The 26,765-nt window shown below is 33.0% G+C and overlaps 1 protein-coding gene across 1 annotated transcript in view; it reads right to left on the reverse strand.

The window, feature by feature from the left end:
* LOC140447303 (uncharacterized) overlaps window positions 1-18,003 on the reverse strand; it is a 108,406-nt gene extending 90,403 nt beyond the window's left edge. Inside the window, exon 1 of the mRNA XM_072539892.1 lies at window positions 17,916-18,003. Coding sequence (XP_072395993.1) covers window positions 17,916-17,923 — 8 coding nt within the window. The 5' untranslated portion in view covers window positions 17,924-18,003. The remainder of the gene's footprint in view (window positions 1-17,915) is intronic.
* Window positions 18,004-26,765: the final 8,762 nt, after the last annotated feature.

Raw genomic sequence — 26,765 nt, forward strand, 5'->3', positions numbered from 1 at the left:
AAACTTCAATGGCTAAATGTTTCCAATCTACTTCAAAAAAATTAGATGAGCAAGAAACTTTTAATGAAGACTTGTGTCGCGCATTAGTGTCTGCAAACATACCGCTTTCAAAATTAGCAAATGTAAATTTTAGTTCGTTTCTAAAAAAATATTGCAAACTTAATGTTCCAAGTGATCGGTCTCTAAGAAGAAATAATGTGAACGGGCTATACTCGTCGGTGTTAATTAATATTAAGGAAGAAATTGCAGATAATTATTTTTACATATCTGTAGACGAAACCACTGATTCCTCAGGAAAGTATATTGCTCATTTATTGATTGGTGTTCTTAAAGAAGATACCTTACCAAAATCTCATCTTATTTCATGCCAGCAACTTGAGAAAACAAATGCTTTAACAATTTCGCGTTTTATACAAGAAACATTAGCAACTTTTTTTCTTCCGACAACTATTCCTTCTAATAAATTACTGCCTATTTTATCGGATGCTGCTCCTTATATGGTGAAAGCAGGACAAAATTTAAAAATATTTTTCCCAGATTTAATACATGTTACTTGTGTAGCGCATGGATTAAACAGAGTTGCAGAGGAAATACGAAAAAAGTTTCCTCTTGTAAATACCATGATATCCAGTGTCAAAAAAGTATTTCTTAAATCTCCTATAAGAATTCAACTTTATAAAGAAATGCTACCTAACATTCCTCTTCCACCACAACCTATTTTAACGCGATGGGGAACATGGTTAGAAGCAGCTAATTTTTATGCAGATCATTTTGTTAAAATAAAGAACATAATTGATACGTTAACAGATGAAAGTTCCCAATCTCTTTTGGATTCTAAACAAACTTTTCAGAGTAACTTGCTTCAACAAGAACTTTCATTTATAAAATCAAATTTTAGTTTTGTTCAAAAAACAATTACTCAGTTAGAATCACCAAAACTGTCATTGTTCGAAAGTACAGCATTAATAAAAGAATTTGCGTCATGTTGTCGGAACGTTAGAGGTAATATTGGAAAAGATATTTTAAAAAAATTTGAAGCTACTAGGGAAAAAAATAAAGGTTACCATATTCTTTCTGAAGTAGTCAGTGTTCTAGCTGGAAATATTTCGGAAACAATTAATTTAGAACCAAATGTTTTGGTTAGTTTGAAAAATGCTCCCGTTACATCAGTTGATGTTGAACGAAGTTTTTCCATATATAAATATATGTACTCAGACAGAAGCCACAAGTTTTTGTTAGAAAATTTTGAACACCACTTGGTCATTTATTGTTACCATAATTCTAAATAAGTTTATTCATACTTAAAAATGATGTAGTTACTTAAAATAAATGTAAATCTTAATGAATAGTAGGAAGTATTTAGTTATATACACTTTTTTTTTTTTAAATAAAATTGTTACTATTTTACGATTTTTTTATTTATTTGTATGTATATTTTGTAAAATATTTGCATATTTTCGGGTAAACACGTGCATATTTATGCGCATATTTTCTACATTTTTATTTGCATATTTGCCGAAGTCTAGTTATGATTATGGTGACAAACATTTCTCTCTTTCGCTGTACGCATAAGTTTGTGACGGGTAGTTCTATTAGACATCAGACTCAGTAAAAAGCAAGATTTTTTTTTGAAATTAACGTGTCTCGACAGCTTATGGTCATTGACACGGGTACCGGGTACAGTTTACAACATTATACATATTATACATACAAACATTTGGTATGAACAATCACCAGTAAAGAAGCTGAACAATAAAACTTAACATTATGCACTGGTTAAATTAGTTGTGACTAAACATGTTTCTTTTGTGAAATCTTAGAACACTGTCAAAACGGTTTAGAACACTAAGAATGTCTTTCAGGTTTCCTTTTTATATTGGATTGATCCAATATTGACTAATAAAAAAACTGACTGGGAGATCTTCAAAATAAACCTTGAACACAAAATTAATCTTGCTGTGCCATTGAAAAACACGAGGCAACTTGATGACGAATTAGAAGTTTTTATAAAAATATCCAACAAGTAGCTTGGGAAAATACTCCCACAATAACTTCTAGAACAAAAGGGAACAACTATCTAAAAGAAATTAGAGAACTTATAGTAGATAAAAGAAAGGTAAGAAAAAAATGGCTGCAATACAGAGTTCCACGAGACAAAACTAGTCTAAATAATGAAAACTAAAAAGGGAGATACAGAATATAAAAAATTCAACAATTGATTTCTTTTTAAGTAATTTAACAGCTGATTAGAACACAGATTATTCGTTGTGGAAGGCAACAAAAAGAATGAAGAGGCAAATTATTCATTCTCCTTCTATCAAGTTGGAAAACGGCAACTGGGCTAGAAGTAACGAACAGAAAGCAGAACTATTTGCAAATCATTTAGAAAGCACGTCCAAACCCAACAACAATGATGGTGAAGAACTGAGATGGGAAGAACCATTCTAAACCGAAGAAAGAATAACGTTGACATCATTTAGAGAAATATCAACAGAGATAAAAGAGAATATAAATTCTAAGAAAGCTCCAGGATATGATCTCATAACAGGAGAACTAATAAAAAATCTACCAAGAAAAGCCCTGGTTAAGTTGACACAACTAATAAATGCTACTTTTAGATTGAGATATGTTACCAGACTCTGGAAAGTAGCCGAAGTCATTATGATCGCCAAATCAGGTAAACCTCCTAATGAAGTGACATCCTATCGACCAATATCCACTCCTTTCGGTGATGTCAAAACTATTTAAAAATTTTCTATTGAAAAGATTAAAACCAATAAGAGAAAGAAAAAATCTTATACCATATCATCAATTTGGTTTCAGAAATAAACGTTCCACAATAGATCAAGTTCACAGAATAACGAATATAACAGAAATAACATTAGAAGAAAGGAATCTGCTCTACAATCTTCTTGGACGTAGCACAGGCGTTTGATAAAGTCTGGCATGAGGGTTTAAACTATAAACTAAGAACGTTCATGCCTAAACAGTATTCAGAAATCTTAGAATCATACATTGCGAATAGATATTCCAGAGTAAAACAAGAAAAATTTACACCAATTTAAGGGAGATCAAAGCTGGCATGTCATAAGGGAGTGTATTAGATCCGGTCCTGTACCTATTGTATACGTGTGAAATTCTAGCCATATTAGGGATAGGAGACACTAGTGAAGAAGCGACTGATAAGTTGCAACTATCAGTAAATACAATACTTACCTGGACCAAAAAATGCCGAATAAAGTTAAATGAGACTAAATTTGCACACATTAACTTTACAAATAAAAAAATAGAAAATTTCCCAGTTAGAACAAATAATACCCAAGTTTCTTATGCAACATTAGCAAAATACTTGGGCATCACCCTAGACGTGAGGCTGCGCTGGAAAGTCCAGGTCAAAAAGAAAAAAGGGGAGCTTGATATTAGATATAAGAAATTGTATTGGATGATTTGAAAAAAATCAACATTATCCATTCATAATAAATTATCCATTTACAAGCAAGTACTGAGGTCAGTTTGGGTATATGGGTGCCAACTCTGGAGCTGTACCATAGCTAGTAATCTACATATTATCCGGAGATTTCAAAACAAAGTACTGAGGAACATTGTTGATGCTCCTTGGTATATCTGTAACAGCAACCTCCACCAGAATCTGGGTATGGAAACTGTGACCGAAGTAATCAAGAGAACAGCAGCAAGTCTGCATAGTCATGTGAACGTCGAGGCAATCCAGTTTCTTGACAACACTGAACTAAAGAGAAGACTCATAAGGAAAAAACCATTTTTGAGTTAGTGTAAATGTGTAACAGTTTAGTATTAAAATTAGAATATAGTGCTGTGATGTTATTGCATTATAGTTGTAGTGCATTAGTTAATAGATAAAATAAGAGTAAGCCATAGGGTGAGCCATTAGATTTAAGTACTTGTTGTTTATTAATTTTGGTCAGAAAATAACTGATAATTGGTCATTTGTGACCAGATAACAGTATACAAACACCGTACAGGTGTTATACAAAAAAAGTTTCCTTTTAAGTTGTGCTTGCTTCTTCTTCTTTAAGTTCCATCTTCTATCGAAGGTTGGAAATCATCATAGCTATGCGGACTCTGTTGACTGCCGCTCTAAAAAGTTCTGCACTATTGCATTCAAACCATTCCCTTAAGTTCTTAAGCCAGGATATTCTTCGTCTTCCCACATTTCGCTTTCCTCGTATTTTGCCTTGCATAATAAGTTGTAATAATGCGTATTTTTGCCCTCTCATCACATGTCCTAAGTACTCAAGTTTTCGTCTTTTGATAGTTATTATTATTTCCGCCTCATTTTCTATCCTTCTAGTTACTTCCACGTTTGACATTCTTTGAATCCATGATATTAGTAGGATTCTTCTGTAACACCAAACTTCAAAGGCGGCCAACTTATTCAGATGAACTTGTTTTAGTGTCCACGCTTCCAAGCCATAAAGAAGAGTAGAGAACACGTAACATCGAAGCATTCTCAGGCGTAGTTCTAACCTTATATCCCGACAACAAAGAAACTTTTTAAGTTTAATGAATGATGCACGTGCTATTTCAATGCGTGTCCTAATTTCTTTGGTTTGGTCTACATCTGATGTTATCCATGTTCCTAAGTATTTATAGTTATTAACACTCTCAATTGCAGTATCTTCAATAGTCAGTTGCAGTCTTCATATTTGCATGTGCAGATTTAGTCATGATCATGCATTTAGTTTTCTTTAAATTTATTTTCAGTCCGTACTCATGACAGCGTTCATTAAGGCGTTGCATTACGTTCTGTAAATCATTGTTGTATCCGTCATTATTACTGTATCGTCTGCAAAACGTAAGTTATTCAAAACTTCTCCATTGATAGATATACCTTCTATTGAGTCTGAGAGCGCTTTTTTAAATACCGCTTCACTGTAGACATTGAAAAGTGGGAGGCTCTATATGATTGATTAGATTTATTAGAGGGTTACTTGTGTTTGTTGATATTCTTACGAAGTATGGAGGTAGAAGTCTTAGATGGATTGACGGCTCTGAAGATTCAACACAAACACTTTTAGCGAGGCTTGATTTGAAAGCACCAAGACAGTCGTAGGGATGTATTTTGAATCTGTGTTCTACATCTAGAGACTTTAGTGAGAAGCTACTAGATGGCATATAAAGAATACTTCCATAGTCTAGCTTAGAGCGGATTAACGCTCTATATATTTTAAGGAGAGATTCTTCATCAGCTCCCCAAGAGTAGCCAGCAATAGATTTAAGTAAATTGATTATTTGGGCACAGTTTCTGAATATGCTGTCTCCAGGTAAGCTTTTTGTTAAACGTGGCACCCAGAGCGCAAGTTTAATTTAAATAAAAATATATTCAAATAAATTAGAAAGAAAATAAAATTTACTTCTCTACGATACGTAAAATAAAAAGATGAATCCTCGTAAATGACACAAACGGGCTTCGGTCCGACGTTCATGCCGGTGAAGGGAAATAAATGTTAGTGGCCTTCGAATGGTTATGACGAAGGACGATCTTTAGTCAATACCCAAAGACCATGGAAGCGGCCGATCAATACTGGATCTCTGAGACGGTAAAGGACTGTTGACTCTGATCAGTATTCAGAGGTTGGGGTTGAAGTTCTTGGCAGATCAATACTGCAGATTGAACTTAGCTCTAGTCCATCTTCATATAATTTTGTATGACGTGAAGATTTTAAAGATATGATTTTTATCGGCTGGGTGATAACCCATTTCGTAAACCGGTCTTATATGATTATCAAGAAAATTTTCCTCTTTGTAAATCTTGGGAATGGTCCACTAAATCAATTGAGACAGTATGCCACTTTTTTAGAGTGGATGGCTACATTTTTCCTGCCGGTTGCTTCTGTGATGGTTTATACTCAAGGCATTTCCTACTGTTTCTAACATAGTGTCCCGTTTCTTTGAACATCTTCATCATTATCAATCAGCCAATTGCGTCTACTGCTGGACATAGGCCTCCCTCAGTTCTTTCCAGTGTTCTCTACACTGGACCGCTTGTAGCCAGTAGTCAGCTTGAACATCTTAGTCCAGTAATATATTTGTGTTATTCGACAAATGGTTTTTGCAATTCCTAAATGAACTTTTACTATGCATTTCTATTCGGTTTCCATTTGGTTGCTATTCCGATTCTATTCGGTTCCTATTTGGTTGTTTATTTCTATTTGGTTCGTTTTTGGTTGTTATTCGGTTCCTATTCGGTTGCTATTCGGTTTATATTCGGTTGCTATTCGGTTCTTATTCGGTTGCTAAGCCCACCCTTTCGGCTTCGTGCTGCAATTCATCTTTGAACAGGCGATATATCCACAACTTATTATATATTTATATATTTTTGAATCTGTTATTTGCTAGAATAGAGCCTTTGATTTCTGATTATACCATGCGGACTATCTCCTCGTCCTTTCCATGTATAAAGCCTTCTCTTGTGTGGTTTAAACCAGGTATTTGTTATTATCATATCACGTTGTTACCAAAACTGGTTTTTTATCGACTCGTTCATTGCTCTTTCCTAGTCCATATTTGCCTACCAAGTCAGATCTTTGACCTTTTCCAATTTTCACGTAAAAATCACCAAGGATATACGTAACTTCATATCACTTTAGATTTTTAAGTCTGTTTTAACTGACTATAAAAATATTGTATTTCATTATCGTATTTATTTTCTGGAGTAGGGGTTTATATCTGATAATATTTATATTAAATTGTTTGGTTATTGGATCAATACTATTCTGTCACTAAGAGGTATAAATTTTTAATGTATTTTTTAAACCTCGATGTCACAGATATACCAACTCCTGTGTGCCTTCATCCTGTTCACATATTCCTGGTCCAGGCCTTGTGTTCCCTAAAATTTTTAGGATGTTATTTTATGTATTAAACTGTAAGGATTTCATGTGATAACGATCGGGAAGGTCCACAGTCTGATATTGTATGTCCTCCTCTGCTAAGTCGTGGCTTCCTAGCTCCATGTTAATTATACTCAAGAAAATTAATTTGAGTGATTTCCCATTGCCCACCCCAATGATTTTTCTTTGGTGTTAGGTTTACTCCTGGGGATTGGAAAGGATATGTAAGAATTTATGGTTATTTAAAGGAGAGCTTGGTTTGGGACATGGCTTCTCCCCCTGAAAGAATTGGGAGATAATCATGGCTTGCGTGGGTAGGATCGCGTCGCTGGAATAGATCTCAAAAAAATATCTTAAAGAGGGTTTGATAGATTTTAGGGATTTTTATCCACGACTAGTTCAATTTAACAACACCAACAATGTATAAATAGTATGGTATATTTTACAATTCCTTTAACATTAAACCTGTTTATGCACATAACTACCAACCGCATGCACAATGACAACAATTGAATCATTAAACAATTAGCAAATTGTTTGCAATTTGTTACATAATACTGTTGTCTAATTATACTATTATAAGGTTTTATATTTAGTTTGTTTACTTACAAATATTATTTTCTTAAATTAGTATAAACAAACAATAGGATATGAGATTTATTCATAGACGTAAATTTATACAAAAAATTTATATAGAAAACTGAAAAAACTCTAATTCAAAAAATTTAATCATCTTGAAATATGTATTTTATTTATTAAAATTTACAGTTTAATCACTCGAAAAATATAAGATACGAAAAAAAAAAGAAAATCTGATGATATATTTATAAAGTAAAGAAAATTTACAAAATTCTTAGTGATTATATAGGCTGAGCAACAACTTTTTCTTTCAGTTCTTGCTTCCATAAAAAGTAGGCATACAAGCAGTATGATAATGCGCTTTTATGGGACTAAATCAGGCGCATTTCTCAAACAAGGTAAAATGTTTTTATCGAAATCATTTAATGTGTTTAGATTCAAAATTAGATTAAAATCAGATTATACAAATGTATTCATCCGTAAGGCTATGGCTCCACCAGCGACAGATTGTCGCTAGCAGTGGCAGTAAAATGTAGCTTGATAAATGAAATAACAGCAGTGATACTGAGTGGCTCCACGCGCTGTAGATTGTCGCTTCGTTTCGAGACCGAGACGCATCGTCAAGGTCGTGTCGCTTTCGAATAGATCCGGACCTATTTTCTAGCAGTAATTTGCAGCGCGTTTGTGGCTCCACTAGCAGTAATTTGTCGCTTGTAGCGGTAATTGCCATTTAATCGGATATTTTTGTTCTTATTTGTTTATTTCCCTGTGTTTGTAAGTTGTTTCTTTGTTTTTATAAATTACTTTAAAGTTTTTTCATACAATTTTGTGTCTCAAAACATAACAAAAAATTATAAGTTCTAAGAAAAAAATAAATCCAATATTTTCTTTATCGGTATTCTAGATAACAAAAATCAATGGATGGTTTTTTTTCAATCCCAATTAACCGTATCAAACTGTACTTTATAATAGATGCCATTATTAAACAAGAAAAAGTTGAATAGAGAGAATAAACAGTTTTTATTGATTTCCCGAAAATCTATTTTTTGGATTTCCTTCTTCGAACTGGTGATTCATTTCTATATAAGTGGTTGTCTAATCATGTCATATAAATAAAATTTTAATAATTATTGTTTATAGTAAAATTTTATTATCCTTCAGTACTAATGTTTCGTTTTCGATAGCTTGGCGTGATTCATAAATAAAAGAATGCAACAAAGCAGATTTTATGTCGCATCAGATTTTTTTAAATTATTGTAATATAAAAAAGCAAGTTAGATATTGGAAAAGGAAGATTCATTACATCAACCCAATATGATAAATGAATATAATCGACATATGGGAGCTGTCGATCTACTTGATAATTCAGTAGCTAATTACAGAATACGCAGAGGTAAGAAGTGGTGGCGGCCCCTTTTTATTCTAATGAAAGTTAAATAGTTAAATATTTTGTTTTTTCTATTTTTAGGTAGATACATATATAGGATTATAAAATATGTAATTTGAAATCTTACTTTAAGGTAGGTAACTGCTAATTTTTCTTCTGGGCTTAGGCTATCACACATTGATGTATCCTGTTTTCGTAAGACATCTTCTATTTCACATAATAACAAATTAAAAGAAGACACTGACATCCAGTAATATTCAAAAAACTTGTCAGGATATTCTTTTAATTTGTTGTGTAAAAGAAAAAAATTTCCCTTTGTCTGTCTAGGCACTAGAACAGGGTGAATCCACCATTTCCGTTGTTTTTTAACCCTACGTCGACGGCACAATGCCAATATTAAAGCAACTTTTTGTTGAAATGATAGATTATCCATACTATATTATTGTATTATCGGTGTGAATTTATTTTACTTATTTATTTATTTATTTTAGCTGGACACTAGCTATATACACGGACATTATATAAACGGACAAGATACCACTGATTGTAGCTGCGTCATATTAACGCTCATGGAGCCACTACAAGACCAAAACGCGGCGATATGCGCGCTGTAAATTGTTGCTCGTGGAGCCATGATTTTACTGCTTTATTGCCGCCGTAATTTTACTGCTACTGCTAGCGACAATATGTCGCTCGTGGAGCCATAGCCAAGACAAAATCAAATTAATAATACATTTACAGTTTTATCATGAGTATAACTGAATTTGTTTGTGCAATATAGACGAACTTATTATTTTCTAATATTATACTAAAACATCATTAGATTTCAGTCTTTGAGCTTATGTTACGTTAAACCTACTATTTATGAAAGCAAATAACAATATTTTTATTTTAGATTTGATTGATACAGATTAGTATTTACCTTGCTCTGTAGATTCCAAAAGTTTCTTTTAAAGAAGTGAATTCGTCACAATTCTTTTCATGAAACTCAGGTGTATTTTTATGATCAGAGGATAAATTTCATTATGTAGTTATTAGCAACTTAATCTCAACTTACACCCCTTTACAATTGGTTAACTTTATTAAAGAGAAGCTAGGTATCAAGAAATATATGGTATGACCTCTTTCAAAATGCCGACACAGTGAGTGATTCTTCATTCAAAATAGGTATAAAATCTAAAACCTTCATTGAATTATTACTTAATAAGTACATTTGACCACCTCGCGTGAACATTAAATGGTCTATAGAATCCTTATATTCCGAACCAACGCCTTCATATGATTCAAATATCAGTCCAAAGAACATCAGAGGCCTCGTTAGCTTTGAAAAATGAAAAACATTTTAAGCAACAACAAAATTGAAGTAGAAAACACAAAAATACAGAGTATTTTTGCAGCAGTTTTGCTGCTGTAGCCATGTATTTTGTCTTTTTTGGGGAAATTAACATATTAAATTTTCTGGCGGTTATACTAAATTGGTGCAGCATATGTTGTAAATCATCTTCACTTTGAGAGAGTAGTATTGGGTCGTCTATATAGCAGATTATTTTAAGTTGTTTTTCTCCCATTTGGTATCCTTTTTTAGTTCTTACTTTTTTTATTATTTCATCCATAATCAGATTGAACAATAGAGGACTCAGGGAATGTCCCTGTCTAATCCCATTGCTTGCTTCAATGGGGTCGGTTAGTTCTTCTTCTACTTTTACTTTTATTGTGTTGTTTTGGTAGATATTTTCGATCGTTTTATTCCTAGAGGCATCTCTCTGCGTACAGTAAGTGGATAACGTCTTTTAATTTGACCCGATCAAATGTTTTCTTAAGGTCCACGAAACATAGATATGCCGGTTTGTTGTATTCTAATGGTTTCTCTTGCACTTGCCTCATTATAAATATAGCGTCAGTGCGTCTTACCGACCTAAAACCTTGTTGTTCTTCTGCTAGTGTTATAATTTCATTCAATTTATTTGTTATCACTTTAGTTGTTAATTTTAGTGTTGTGTTTAATAAATTAATTCTTCTGTAATTTTCCAGGTTCGATTTGTGTCCCTTTTTGAAGAGAGGTATTAGGATGCATGATCTCCATTCTTGAGGAATTCTGTTTTGTTCTATTATTTTTTGGATTAGTTTTAATAGTTGTTTGGTCAGATCTGGTCCTCCGTACTTTAGGAGTTCGTTCGGTATTCTGTCCTCTCCTGGTGATTTTCTATTTTTTAATTAATGCTTTCTTTACCTCTTCCTCCTCAATATTTATTTCTTCGTTTGTCGTCACCTTTGGTGTTGGTGGTTCATTATCGTCACCTTTAGCAAATAGGGATCGAAAGTAGTCTATCCATGTTTCCTTCTGAATGTGTTTTGCTTTTATTAGTTCGTTCATCTATTCTTTTGTCCTCTAATCATTCTTCATATTTCTTTTTGTGTTCCGTAGATGTCGTGTTCCATCTGTTTTGAGAAGCTCTGCCAGTGTTCCCTTTTTATTTGTCTAACTAAAGTATTCGATTCATTTCAGATTCGTTTATAGCGGTTGTATGCCTGTTGTGTCTGTTGTGTTCTGTACTGTAAAAAGGCTTTCTCCTTTTCTTCACATTTTGTCTTCACTTCCTCTCTAAACCATGGTGTTTTCTTTTTTGATATGTTAGTGTTCGTTATTTACCTCTCTCCAAGTGATTCTGTTTCTAATTTTTCTAAGCCGTTTTCTAATATTTCATTCCCAGCGATCTTCTGTGATATTCTTTTCCTGTATTTCCGTGGATTCCGTATTTAGTGCTTCGACTTTGATTTTTGTTTGTGTTGGCGCCGCTCTCTTGGGTGGGAAGTATTTCAGGATGATTCTTATTTTACATAATACTAGGCTATGTCGTTACCTACATCTGCCGAGTTGAGGCATCTTACGTCGATTATTTTCGATGGATGTATATCTCTGTTGGTTATAACATAATCTATCATAGATCTTTGTCCACGGGTGTTATTAAATGTATATTTGTGTTGGTCTTTGTGGTCAAAAAATGTGTTTTATTCTTAGTTCGTTACTCATGCAGAAGTTTATCATCAGTTCTCCATTTTTGTTTTTGACATCCTCGTTATGTTTTTGCTTAATTCCGGGTATTACTTGATTGCCTATTCGAGCATTAAAATCCCCCAATATTATCATCTTCCCTCTCACTATATCTACTACTTGTTGTAATTGGTCATAAAACGCTTCCCTTGTTGTTTGAGGCTTGTTATTTTCTGGGCTGTATACTCCGATGATGTTCATGTCTTCTTTCTCCATTCTTATCTTTGCTGTTACTATTCTTTCTTATATGACACTCTTTGATGTGATTTTGATACCTTTGATATATTAGCAAGGCTACACCTTCTTTGGCCCTGTTTTCTTTTGCTACTCCACTGTAGATTAGTATGATATATATATATATATATATATATATATATATATATATATATATATATATATATATATAGAAAAGAAATTTAATCTTTGCAGATAAGTTAAATAGTAAACTCTTAAATATTGGGGAAATCTGCAAGAAAGACTCTAATGACTATCAATTGTTTCGCCGAACGTTTTCGCCAAAGAGAATTAATTTGGCTTCTTCAGGGCTGAAAGAGAATAAATTATAATTAGCTACCATATATTATCTATTAAAAACATTATTGATCTTACCGTAACTTAGAATTGTAGAGTTAGAATATTAAAAAACTTTGCTAGTAACATAATGGTGTTTTTTGTTACTATGTGCAAAAAAAAGTTTTTTTAACGTTGGAAATGTATGGTAGCTTTAAACTTAAAACGCAAAGGTTTACCCAAGGTTAATCGAAAAACCCAATGTAACTACATTTAAAAGGAGGTAATTCTTTGAATTGTCGAAATTTAGTTATTGCCGACAATTCAAAGAATTACCTCCTTTTAAATGTAGTTACATTGGGTTTTTCGATTAACCTTGGGTAAACCTTTGCGTTTTAAGTTCAAAGCTATATACCATACATTTCCAACGTTAAAAAAACTTTTTTTTGCACATAGTAACAAAAAACACCATTATGTTACTAGCAAAGTTTTTTAATATTCTAACTCTACAATTCTAAGTTACGGTAAGATCAATAATGTTTTTAATAGATAATATATGGTAGCTAATTATAATTTATTCTCTTTCAGCCCTGAAGAAGCCAAATTAATTCTCTTTGGCGAAATCATTCGGCGAAACAATTGATACTCATTAGAGTCTTTCTTGCAGATTTCCCCAATATTTAAGAGTTTACTATATATATATATATATATATATATATATATATATATATATATATATATATATATATATATATATATATTATCCTATTACATATAAATATATATACACAATACTTTTCATTATTATTAAAATATTTTATTTAAATTACATATATTCATGACTAAGTTTATGATTTTTATTCAAATAAATAATCTCATAATCATACAAGATATGAATATTTCATTTGATAGTAGTTATAGTATTTATTTACATATGCCAAGTTTCATTTTAATAGAATATTTATCATAGAATAGAAACAGCACATATTTACAATATTCAAAACAATTTAAAAAGCTATTTTCTTGTTGCATCTTAATGTATTTAATTTACTATTTTGATTAAAAATAAGCCATAATAATGGTGTTTTTTATTATATAAAATATTTAACTGAGACGAAGTACAATAATTAGTAATTAAATGAGAATGTCCTAGAAAATTCATACAAAGTTTCTTTTCACGGTCGATCTTAGGCAGTCGGTCCACCTAATATGCCGCCCCCCTCTAGAGAATGTTTTATATTTTTATTAATTCCTAACGATCGCATAACTCATTTACCCGTCTAAGAATAAAATGTAAAACATTAATAAAAATGTAAATAAAATTTGAAACGCAAAAGTTTATTTTTTGGCCAGTGAAAAAATACTTTACCAAGATAATATACAAACAAAAGTAAAATCTTTTACATAACAATAGATATTTTATAAGTAGAAATGTAAAACAACAGTATTTTCTTAGCAAATAATTATATATAACTTTGAAAGAGTGGAGAGTTTTAAATATCTCGGAGCAACAATCACTGCAGATAACGATATCGCTGAAGAGATTAAAGGAAGAATTCAGGCAGCAAACAGATGTATGTGCAGCCTTCACAATACTATTAAATCTAAAATCTAACACGAACATCAAAAATTAGAATATATAAAACGGTGATTAGACCGGTGCTCATGTATGGGTGTGAGACGTGGACTCTGACCAAAGAAACTGAAAGAAAACTTAGATGTTTTGAGAGGAAAGTCCTCAGAAGAATTTTTGGGCCTTATTACGACATTAATAGCAAACAATACCGAATGAGAACAAATGCTGAGGTCAAGCAGATGTATAGAGCGAACGATATAGTCCAAAAGATTAAATCCCAACGTCTAAGATTGGCTGGACATGTCCATAGACTCCCTAATAACCGCCTTGCCAAGTTAATATGGGAAAAAGCCCCCTCGGGCAGAAGGCCCTTAGGACGTCCACGAATGCGATGGAGAGACAATATATGGTCAGATATAAGAACAATGGGGCTACCCACTGACCCAACTATTATGGACGACCGTTCAAGATGGAAGCAAGTTGTACAGTCAGCCAAAACCCACCCCACCCCACCCACCCAGGTTTTGAGAACAAACAAAACCGGACATAGAGATCAAGTACCATGTCCTCAGGCAATAGCCGATTATAACAAATATATGGGTGGAGTAGATCTATTCGATTAATATCATGCTAACTACTCCATCGCATGGAAATCAGGACGTTGGTGGGTAAAAATATTTTACTACCTTTTAGACTCAGCTATAGTAAACAGCTATATTTATATAAGGAAACTAAATAACTCAAGTGCTAAGTCTATGACTACATTACTACAGTTCTGCAGTGAACTAGCTGATAATTTGATTAGCACTTTTTCTTTCAGAAAAAAATCTGGACTTCCATCAACTATAAATGCTGGTTCACACTTACTCACCAAAGGAACTTATAGGCACTGTGCCCTTTGTGTTTCATCTAAAAAGAAACAAACAGGCAAAATTTGATTTTTCAAGTTTGTAACGTTGCTCTATGCAAAAACTGCTTTGCACCCTACCATAGTAGATAGAAAGTTCTTAGATAATAAATTTAATATATTACTGAATTTAGTTTTTTTTTATATTTTCAAAATAAAGTGTTTTTTTATAAATTTTTTTAATTGTTTTTATCGATCGCTATATATACCATTGCAAAGTAAGTACAACAATAGAATAAAACTTAGTAAAACAATAATTCTCGGCGACCTAAACGCCAGAGTAGGCAACATACCTGTGGCTGGACTTACACAAAGATTTAACGAAGAAACGCTCAACAACAACGGAGAAAGACTTCTAGAACTTTGTTTAATGAATAACCTCCGAATTAACAACACATACTTTAACCACCCAATATAACATAAGATCACCTGGTCAGATACAAGAGGACGTAACTCTATGATTGACTACATTATAGTCAACAAACAGACAAATACACCCCAAGAATATAATAGATGTGCGCACTCTATCTTTCGCCAATGTAGGATCCGACCATGGCCTGGTACTAGGAAAAATTAATATAGCAATCACCACACAAGGCAAGCGAAATACAAAAGTAAAAGAAAAGTTAAACATAGAAAGCTTAGAAGAAGAAGGGACACAAAACTTGTATAGAAACAGACTAACAGAAAAGCTAAACAGCCATAACCTAGAGACTAAAAAGAATATAGAAGAAACCTGGAAAATTATTAAAAAATGTATCCTACAAGCAGCGGAAGAAGCTTTAGGTAAAAGAAAAGTTAATAGAAATAAACGGGAATGCAAAATTCCATGGTACGACGAAAGGGTGAAAGCACTAGCAAATGAAAAGAAACAAGCTTTCCTAACATACAAAGGAGTGAAGACACCGGAGGTACGAGAAGACTACGTGAGAATCAGAAATAGAGTAAACCAAGAAATAGATAACATCAAAAAAGAACACTGAGAGAAATTTACCAAAGATATGGAATACGACCTCTATGGATTCCAGAAAAAGGTGTGGAAGATGATAAGGAGACAAAAAACAGAAATGAATGAATTTGTACGCATAAATAACTTTACGGAGGAACAATGGACTGAGCATTTCACGAAATTATATGGAGAAGGAGAAGAAGAGAACAGAGAAAGAATTATTAACGAAACTCACGATAGAGTACTAATATCAGAAGAAGAGCTACAAGAACGAATAAAAAAATTAAAAAACAGAAAAGCACCTGGTCCTGATAAGTTAAAAAATGAACTGCTTAAATATGGAAGAACGACACTACGCAAATGGCTCCTACAATTATTCGTCGATATAATAATACCGGAGTAGTACCAGCGGAATGAAAGGAAAGTCTCCTGCTACCGATACTTAAAAAGGGAGACTCGAAAAATCCTGAAAATTATAGAGGCATTAGTCTGATGAATAGTACATTAAAATTGTTAACGGCAGTCATAAAAGATAAAATCGAGGAAAAAGCGAACATGGCAGATGAACAACAAGGCTTCCGGAAGAACACGGACTTCCACAATAGACCCAATATTTATTATCAGACAAATAATAGAGAAGTCTATTGAATATGGAAAACCAGCATACATGTGCTTTGTAGATTTAAAAAGTGCTTTTGACAGGGTGAAGCGAAATGATATCTTAAATTTATTACAAGCTGAACAAATATACCATCAGATAATAAGGACAATTAATGAAATTAACAAAAACAACAAGACCAGAGTTATAATGCCAACAGGGGAAACAGAATGCATAGAACTAAAAGGAGGAATCCGCCAAGGAGACTCACTCAGCCCATTGTTACTCAATATGGTGATGAATCAAATAATTCACGAAGTAAGAAAAAGACACGGATACCACATGGGAGCGCATAAAATCACGATACTATGCTATGTCGATGATGTAGTACTAATTGCTGATAACGAAGATTACCTATAAAGGCAGCAACACACCTTCAATATCACAGTAAACAAACTTAATATGAGAATATCAGTAGAAAAAACTGTAGTAGTGATCAGTAAAGAGCCGCGTAGATGCAAACTAGAAATAGACAGCAAAATTGTAGAACAAGTAATGAAATGCAATTACCTAGGAGTAGAGATCACTAGTGACAGGGATATAAGAACAGAGACCACAAGGCAAGCATCAAAAGCGGCAAGAGTAAGTGGTTGCCGCAGAGAAACCATATGGAGAAACAAATATCTGACCACGGAAAGCAAAATGAAAGTATACAAGACAACAGTAAGACCAATCCTAACATATGCAGCGGAGACAAGGACCGATACAAGAAAGACGAAACAACAAATCAACAATATCGAAATGAAAGTATTAAGATCAATAGCGGGCATATCATTAAGAGACAGACAAACCAAGAGAAGTATACGCGAACAATGCAAAATTCAAAATATTAACAGGTGGATAAAAACAAGAAAAAAAAACTGGAACGAACATGTAAACCGAATGGGACCAGATAGATTAGCGAACATCTGTAAAAACAACAAGCCGTATAGCAGAAGACCCGTTGGAAGGCCGCCAAAAAGGTGCAAAGATAATGTACAGTCAACAACGACTGAAACAGAATAAGAGGCAGACAAACAGGAGTAATCCTAGTCGCACGGAGAAGAAGAAGCCCAGTAAGTATTAGTTATTTGTCAAAATACACACTGGTAGCTGTATCTACCACCCTTTTCAGACAAAGAAAACTTTTTTTAAAATTTTTTTTGTTGTGATTCATAATGAATTACTTTTACTATTCAAAAGTATATTTTTACAAAAAAAATAGTTCTGCTCTTTAAGGGGTTAAAGCTTCTTTAACGTTTCAAAAAAAAACAAATTTTGAAATTTAATTTCAAATTCCTACTTACTTTTTTAATGGTAAGTAAAAATTAGAAACAAAGTGCATTTTTGTTGTTAATTGTTAATAATTTTAACACCCCTAAACATTTTAAGAAAGAAAAAAAAATTATTAAGAAATGCTCTGTTTTATCTAAAAAAAATACTCACAGCTCCATACTCCCGACTGTCCTAACGCAAAGGTTTATTTCGCACAAGTGTACAACTTCACTGTATCACCCAACAATACTATAATGTACATTTACTTTATTACTGAGAATTCTCCACCGCAGGACCGGTCTTCACAGCAAAACTTTGCGTTATTGGTGGAGTCACCTTAATTTATAGATGTAGGTCGAGGTATTACTTTATTATCCTCTTTGCTTAATAATAAGCGATTGCCCATGCCACCGGCGACTCGCAAAAACTGTCGCACACACCCACAGTCAAAATTATTGTTCTGAATTGCGTAAATATCAGAAAACTAAAAAAATGTCGCTTAACAATAATTGCTGTCTATATTTAACGAACTTCTTGCAAATCTCACTGATTAGTTTATTAAATACTTCGTGCAAGACGATCTAAGAAAATTTTTGGTAGGTCAACAAATCAATTTTCCCAAGAAGCGAGTCTAATTGAAGGGGTCAATGCAAAAAGTGCCTTAGTCACAAATTGGTAATTGTGAGATATTAAGGTTTGAAAGGTTATTTTTGATTTTGAAATATTACTGAAAATGTTATAATCAAAATGTGTGTTGCGATTTATTCTTTTTGTAAAGGTTCTTCGACTTTCATGAATAAACAAAACATAAAGCTTTGCAATTTTCTAAAAAAAATTTAAATATTTTGTGACTTAGGCACATTTTGTGTTGCAATTTGTTATTTCGTGAAAAATTAAAGATATATCATAAAAAAAAAAGCGTTTATACTGAAATAATATTTATTATGTGACACCGTAAGAACATAGAACATACAAAATGTAAGAAATGTAAGAACATAAACATTGTATTAATTACACAGCATGCTTGTAGAAAATATTAGAACATGATAGGAAAAAAAGCTATTCGTAAACTGCGTCAGCCTCTTGCACCTGATGAAGTTCTTCACTCACAAGGTTATTTTGTTGGAATATACTCCCATTGTCAGATATGGTTCAAGTAAAGAATTCAGTGTCCAGTGATATAATGTGTTTGACAAGATGCATTACGTTGTCAAATTTCAACTGTTTAATTTGAAGGTATTCATTCGCATAGGCCAGCGTGGGTTGGCCGCAAACTTTACGGTTTTGACCCACTTTGTAAAGTTTGATTGGTTCCATTAGGGCCAGAATAGGTTGCACTGAGCTGTGGTTGCTCATTACGCGAAAATTTGATGCGTCTAGCTTTCGAAATTCCCGGCACAGTTTTTTTTATATGGGAGTCTAACCATAATTTATAGTTTTTCACTTTTATGCTACGATCGCCTTTTTCCAGACATCCATTTGACCTCAGCGAATGCTGAACAAATACGACATCAAATGGGTTTTTCTTTCTGCAACCTTTTATCATATTGACATAAACTTCAGGGTTGTCAACTTTGTCGTACTTTAATCTTTGTTTTTCAATCACAGCGAAATCTCGATCGACTGGCATCATACTGTGTCCGGGTATTGGATACCAGATTTCTATAGCTTCAAAAATATTATTGGAACAAAGCTGATCCAAAAAAACAAATAAATATCTATTTTTATTCTGGCTGAAGCAGTTGTCGCAAAAAAGTTTCAAATAACGTTTTTCTGGCTTCTGATTTTGCGTAATATAGTCCTGAAGGCAAGAAATAACCTCGTTTGGTTCCTTCTGAGCAAAGTGTTCTGCATACATATACATATTGGCTTTTCCTGTCGTTAAGCAACGTATTCCCAAATTATGAATCCACAACTGACGCAAATAGTATTCGTCCGTAATATTCGTTACAGGAACAGGCAAATTTTTTTGATAATCTAAGCAAATTGATAGAACGTAAAGATCATTAGCTTTTGCTTCTTCCGAAATTTTCTTTTGAAACACTTCAGCTTTTCTTATGTGCAGTTCTCTTGCTACCTTGAGAGTTTGTGTCGATGTCTTATCATGTGCCACTTCAGCTTGTTGTAAACGTGTCAGAAATACAGTGCTTTCTTTACAGATGTCTTTTCTTGGGAATCCAAATGATATGTTATATTCTTCTGTAAAAATTTTCCTGAACATCTCGTATGACACTTTTTCATTTTGACTCTTTTCTAAGAAGTTTCGGAAGTTTAGCAACAGATAAATGGGAATCCAAATACTTCCGAAGTTTATTATCAGATCTGCTGTAATGAGACTCTCGAGCTGGCAGTTCTTCTATAAATTTTCTAACTGCGGCTAAAGTATCAATTTTTGTTCTATTTGGCCTAGTGTGATGCATACCTATAGAATCCTTAGGATCTGCATTGTTTTTTTGAATAATCCGGTGCAGTTTAGAGCGTTTTATTCCATGTACTGCTAAAAATGCTGACTGACATAGTGATATCAGTTTTCCGTCAATCTTTATTTCATATAGAAAGCTTCGGCTCCTATGTCGTGGATTGATAGATTTTCTTGATCTGTGTCGTTTGATATCCGTAGGACGTACACAACCTTCAAGGTATAAATTTTGTTGTGTAGATGACGTTAAATTGTGATAGGCCTGGAAAATTTGGTTTTGTTGTTCTTCGCTTAATTTTAAAGAGCATTTACAGCGACAGTTTGTTATTTGTCTTCTTTGGTGTTTTCGAGAAAACGACTCCTTACTCTTGATGGTTCTTTTCCATGCATCCTTATTAATCTTTCTTTTCTTGCCCTTCTTTACTTCTGGGTGCTGGGATTCATTGACTTCATACACCACATTTTGGGTAATAATATGTGTACTGATTTTTGTGAAGAATCCAGGGATGTCCATATTTTCTAGACCATGTCCCATCGTAGCACAGGAACTAGAGGTTTTACCCTCCTTTGGAGATCTATTGGTTCTCTGGTTGCTTCTGCATGGAGCAGGGTCATCGACTTCAGAACTGAAAAGCTTATAATAAATGCCACTAGATGGTGGCACTAACCCAATTCCGTAAAAAAAGTGACTTAGGCACCTTTTGCATTGACCCCTTCAATTGAATAACGTATCGCTGACGACTTTTGTATATTACGAAGATAAGAGAAGTAGGGTTAAAGCTAACGCAACTACAACTCGACTGTAATGCAATTATCGCCAATAAATCGCATCATTTGTCTTTCATCCACCAACGCGACTGATTTGCGATCAGTAACGTTCAAGATATCGAGCAGTTCAAATGACGATTTCGTAGTAATGGTCTGGTACACAGGAAAAATTAAAAGGAAACGAAATTGGTGGACTCTTCCTTATAGGAAGATGTAAAGTAAGCAATAAAAATACACGAGCTTTTACAGTCTCGAAGGAATTGGAGAAGGAGGAGAAGTTTCGGTTATTTTACCGAATATCGAGACGACTCTTCCTTGTAGTAGTAGACATACTTCTGCCATACATAGCAAAAAAGGATACAAACTATAGAAAAAGTGTCAGTGTAAACAAAGACTTCTGATTACATTGAGGTACCTAAGTTTTATTACCTTTTATTAATGTAATTATTACATTTTACAGTAAAATGGGGTGAATAGGAACAACACTTCACTAAATAATAACAATAATCTTCACAAACATATATATTATTTTCGTTGGGCTATTTAGGTTTTGCAGGTTGGCTAATGTAATATGGCTTTGGGAAATTTTGGTTTGTGTTGTTGGCGTCAATGGTTCCTATGTTTTCGGCGTGCAAGCAAAATCACTAATTTTGAGGTTATTTCTCGTCATAAAAACTTTCTCGGTAAGTACAAAATCTCTGTCAAAATAGATTTACGAGTACTCTTTTTTTATGTATTCTAACCTTTACAACAATCTAACATGATTGTATTTTGATTTATGTGTTAACGTTTTTTGTTAAAAACAAGTTTTATTGTTCACGTCATGAATTTGAGATATGTGGAGTGAATAGGAACATAATATTTACCGTATTCCCATTCACCCCACACATTAGAAATTACTTTTGTTTATCTAATACCTCCATAGAGTAAAACTTGTTTTTGTCAGTGGCTGCTCAATTCACTTTTTTATTGTAATGAGTGTTTTATTACAGGGTTTTGCAGATATGCCGCGAAAATATCAAGCTGTAACAAGTGTGAAGAAAAGATGCTACACACGACAAAATCTACAAGAAGCCCTAAATGAAATAAAAGAAGGTATTAGTAACAGACAGTGTTCCCTTAAGTATAATATACTTACTACAGTCTTACACAGATATATAAAAAATGTAAATACACGTTAGTTCTTGTTGACAGACTAGCAGTTTGTGCTGATTCGGGATTCCCAATAGATTCTCTCACCTTACGGTTAATGGTACGAGAATATTTGGAGCGCCAAGGCAAAGTTATTTCCAAGTTCAAGAACAACACACCTGGTTGGGATTGGGTGTATTTGTTTCTTACTCGGCACAAACAATCACTCTCAAACAGAATGTGTCAGAAAATCAAAAGGTCGAGGACAGCTGTGTCTGCTGAGATAATTAATAAATATTTCGACGAGTTAGAAAGAAAACTTAAAAACGTTCCCGTAAGTCACATCATCAACTATGATGAGACACATCTTAGTGGCGACCCAGGAAAACGTAAAATGATTTTTAGACGTGGCTGCAAGTACCCAGAACTAGTTGTCAACTCATCAAAAGTGTCTACTTCCGTAATGTTTGCAGCTAGTGGAGAGGGTAAAATATTACCACCTTATGTTACGACAGTTGGAAGGAGGGAGGTCCGAAAAACTCTCGTTTTAATCGTACCAAGTCAGGTTAGGTTGGTTTGATAGTTTTTGTTTCAGTGACTGGGTTCAGTCCATTGCAATTCCCTTTTTCAAGGACCTTGAAGGGAAAAAATACTTGATTAGGGACAACTTGTCGTCTTACATGTCAATCGATTTAATCCAATTGTGTCAAGAAAAAAACCTCAAATTTATATTTTTACCAAGTAATTCCACTCACCTTACTCAGTCTCTCGATGTGGCATTCTGCAGATCCATGAAGTTCATGTGGCGCAAAATAGTTGAGGAATGGAAAACAGGACCAGGCAGGAATGAATCCACAGTAGCTCTAAAGACAAGTTACCTAGACTATTAAAGAAACTGGTTGATAGAATTTCAGAGGAAAATGCCAAATCAGGGTTTAAAAAATGTGGCATCGTGGCTTTGGATCGCACCAAAATCCTAAGGATGCTGCCGAACTCAGACAATGATAATACCAGACAATCTGGAAGGCAAACGCCCTTTTCAGGGGTTGTTCACGTGGAAGGGATTGATGACACTTTTAAAGAACTTTTGAAGCCATTAAGACAGTCTGATACTCAGAGACAAAAGAAAAAGAAAACAAAAATGAATGTCGAACCGAGAAAAAGTGTTGTGGCGACAGATTTAGAAGAAGATGAGTTTGAACCTGAAACAGGACCATCAGGAGTTCAGAACATAGAACTGAATCCCTCAAAAGAAATTTCCAGTCGCACTAAAAAGCTAAAACGAGAATTTTTTGCTTCAGAAGGACCTAGTGTTGTCATCTGATGAAGAAACGAACACTTGCGTTAACCCTGGAGACTTCTTAGTGGTCAAAATATATGGCAAGACCAAGCAATCTTTCAGGCTCTACGTTACTAAAGTTCTCTATCATCAAGATGGCGCCTACGTAGGAATCTTTTTTAAGAAGGTTCAAGAAGGTGTAAGAAGAAGACAGTTGTCTGTATGTATAAACGTGAATACCTCGTCTCGGTTTAAAAACATGATTAGTTTTAACAATGATCTTAGTGATTTGTGTTTATATTAGCCGACCTTAAAAGTGTATTTTTTATTTCAACAATAAATTTTTCCAATAAAACAAACTTTATATTTATATGTGTATGTTACTTTACACCTTATACACTTTTTACCTGTTCCTATTGACCGTACAAATGTATAAATAGGAACACAATAGTATTTCATACTGTTGTTCCTATTCATCCCACTTGATAGGGTGAATAGGAACACCAAGTCTTGATTTTTTTGCGATTAGAGTATTAACTTTCTAAGTTTTTAACAGCTAAATATGGCTAAATATCAAAAGAGAAATATCAGTTTCAATATTATTTGCATAAAAGAAAAATATAAAATTAATTAAACAAATATAGAACCATAAAAAAATACTACATCAACTAAATACGTTAAAAAGTCACAATTAAAAAAAAATAATTTAGGATAGTCTTATAGTCCTTGGGCCCCCGTCTAAATTTTTTTTTATGAACACACTCTCCAAACTTTTTTCAGTTGTTATTTGGGTGGAGTCGGACAAATTTAGAGACTGGCGCAATATGGTAGTGGGGCGTTTGTCTGTGAAACTGTCAGGAACATGTTAATTTTATGTAAAAAAAAAATTTACGACCACATTGGTCATTTTATTTTAATCAATAGTTTTTATTATAAAAACACCGAAAAACATGCTGTCGGGCAAAAGTGATGGGCCATTTGGCGCGTCGGACTCTCTAAACATGTCAAATTTATGAAAAAAAAAAATTATTACCACACAGCTGTTTTTAACACAATTCATCATAAAAACTGTTTAAAAAATTATGGCAACCTTGTCGGACAATTTTCACGGAGCATGTGCGCAGTCGGACGCGCCAAACATGTCAATTTTATGCAACATTTTTACTTACAACCATTTTTCCGACAAAAAAAGGAGGTTGTAAGTAATTATATTTTAAACCAAAAAATCAAATTGTCTGACAAAAATATTGGGGCAAATCGATAGTCGGACAAAAAAACGGAATTTTTATTCGTAATCGATGTCGTTAATCCATGTATGGTTCGTGTATCCCTTATTTTTACAACCATTTTTCCGACAAAGTAGGTGGTTACAATTAATTACATTTTTAAATAAAAAATCTAATTGTCGGACGAAAATATTGGGGCAAACGAACAAAAAAATAAATTCTTATTGGATATCGCCGTTCTTAAACTGTAAAGGTGAGTTAATACATATTATTTTATGCATTCATATATAGTGAAAAAAATTTATTTAATGTAATAATAGATTGAAAAAAACATTATTATTAGAACAAAAATTCAATTAATAATTATCATCCTCATCAGAGCTTTCGGAGTCACTGGCGGATAAATCCCCTATCTCTTCGTCTTCACTTTCATCGGAAGATCTATTTGCCTCCCAATCATTCGGATCATTAAAAATGGATCCTGTAAATTAAACATTACATAATAAATTTAATGGAATCTTTTGAAAGTGATTCAACTGAAATAATTTTAAAAAATAACTTATTAGAAGTAATTGTTTTCATTATTTTTATTTTCTCGACAATTTCTCTATATGTAGAGTCATTTGCACTTTAATGTTTACACAAAAAACACTGCATTTTTAAATTATTAAAACCATTAAAGCCACTATACTTTACAACTTTTTTATAAAATATTAAATAATCTTGGAAACTAGAATGAAAACGTGCAAGCGTGAGAATCAATGGAAAAAAACTAAGGTGTGCTCTATATATTACACGATACCTCGCAGCAAATGCTCCGAAGTGAAATTGGAGAGAGGGGATTCATTTTGGAGCTACAAGGTTACATAGCTCACCTGGCCTGTGGCACTTTCTATCTGTATAAAATATTCAAATGCATATTAAAATGTATAGAAAACGTTGTGTACGTATCTGTGACCTTAGAACAATTGCTGATTTTACTAATTTATATTTTGTGGAGATTTTAATTCTAAAATTTAAAAAAAAAATAGATATTTAAACTACAGGTACAAGTAAATTTTATTACATATAATATGTATATAGAAAATCATAAGCATAAACTCACCTTTACAGTTTAAGAACGGCGATATACAATAAGAATTTATTTTTTTGTTAGTTTGCCCCAACATTTTTGTCGAACAATTAGATTTTTAAAGTTATACTTCTATACGCGCGCTCCACGTTGGAAATGTGTATGGGAGTGAATCTGTGAAATCATTACATATGTAAGATAATAAGTAAGAGAGAGACAGAAGATATATTTTCTCTCTCCTCCTCTCTCGAATATAAAAATGTTCCTTTTGTATATATAATTTAAAGATATATATACATATAATATTATACATATAATAAAATATTTATTAATATTATTATTTATGTGATATGTTTTGTATTATGTATTAAATGTTCATAATTATATTAATCTTGTATTTCAAAATAATAATCTCAATAAATCACTGTATGATCCAGAACTGTCAATTTTGAAATATGTTTGTGTCATTCCTCGGTAGTATAGTAGTCAGTACCCCCACCTGACACGCGGGAGACCGGGGTTCGATTCCCAGTCGGGGAGGACTTTTTTATTAATATTATTACATTATTGTCATTTTTAAATACTTATGGATATTACATTTTAATTTGTATTGTATTATTATATGGAATTATGTTGCACTGTATTGTAGTGTATTTTTTTATGTATAGGTATTATTGTCATTTTTAAATACTTATGAATTTTGCAGTTTAATTGGTATTGTATTATTATATTAATAACAAAATAAACAATGAATTTTACTGCAGAGTATGTGTAAAAAAATTTTTGCATTCAACTCCTTTTATACATATATGGAAATAAAAATATACATTTTCATCAAAATATTGATTCAATCCTTCATTGTTAGTAAGTTGTTATTAATTTTGTTTCTCTTTCTGCTATGTCTTACCTATAGAATTACATATGTAATGATTGTGCAGATTGACTCCCAAATAAATTTGTAACGGCGAATGCGTGTATAGAAGTGTAACTTCCACCGGCAGTCCCACTGGACTGCCACACCCGTTTTTTTATTTTAAATATAATTATTTACAACTTCGTATAAGTGTCGGAAAAATGGTTGTAAAATTAAGGCATGCACAAACCCTGTGTAATTTAGACAGGAGCA

This window comes from Diabrotica undecimpunctata, chromosome 8 (genome assembly GCF_040954645.1).
Source record: "Diabrotica undecimpunctata isolate CICGRU chromosome 8, icDiaUnde3, whole genome shotgun sequence".
Taxonomy (NCBI): Eukaryota; Metazoa; Arthropoda; class Insecta; order Coleoptera; family Chrysomelidae; genus Diabrotica; species Diabrotica undecimpunctata.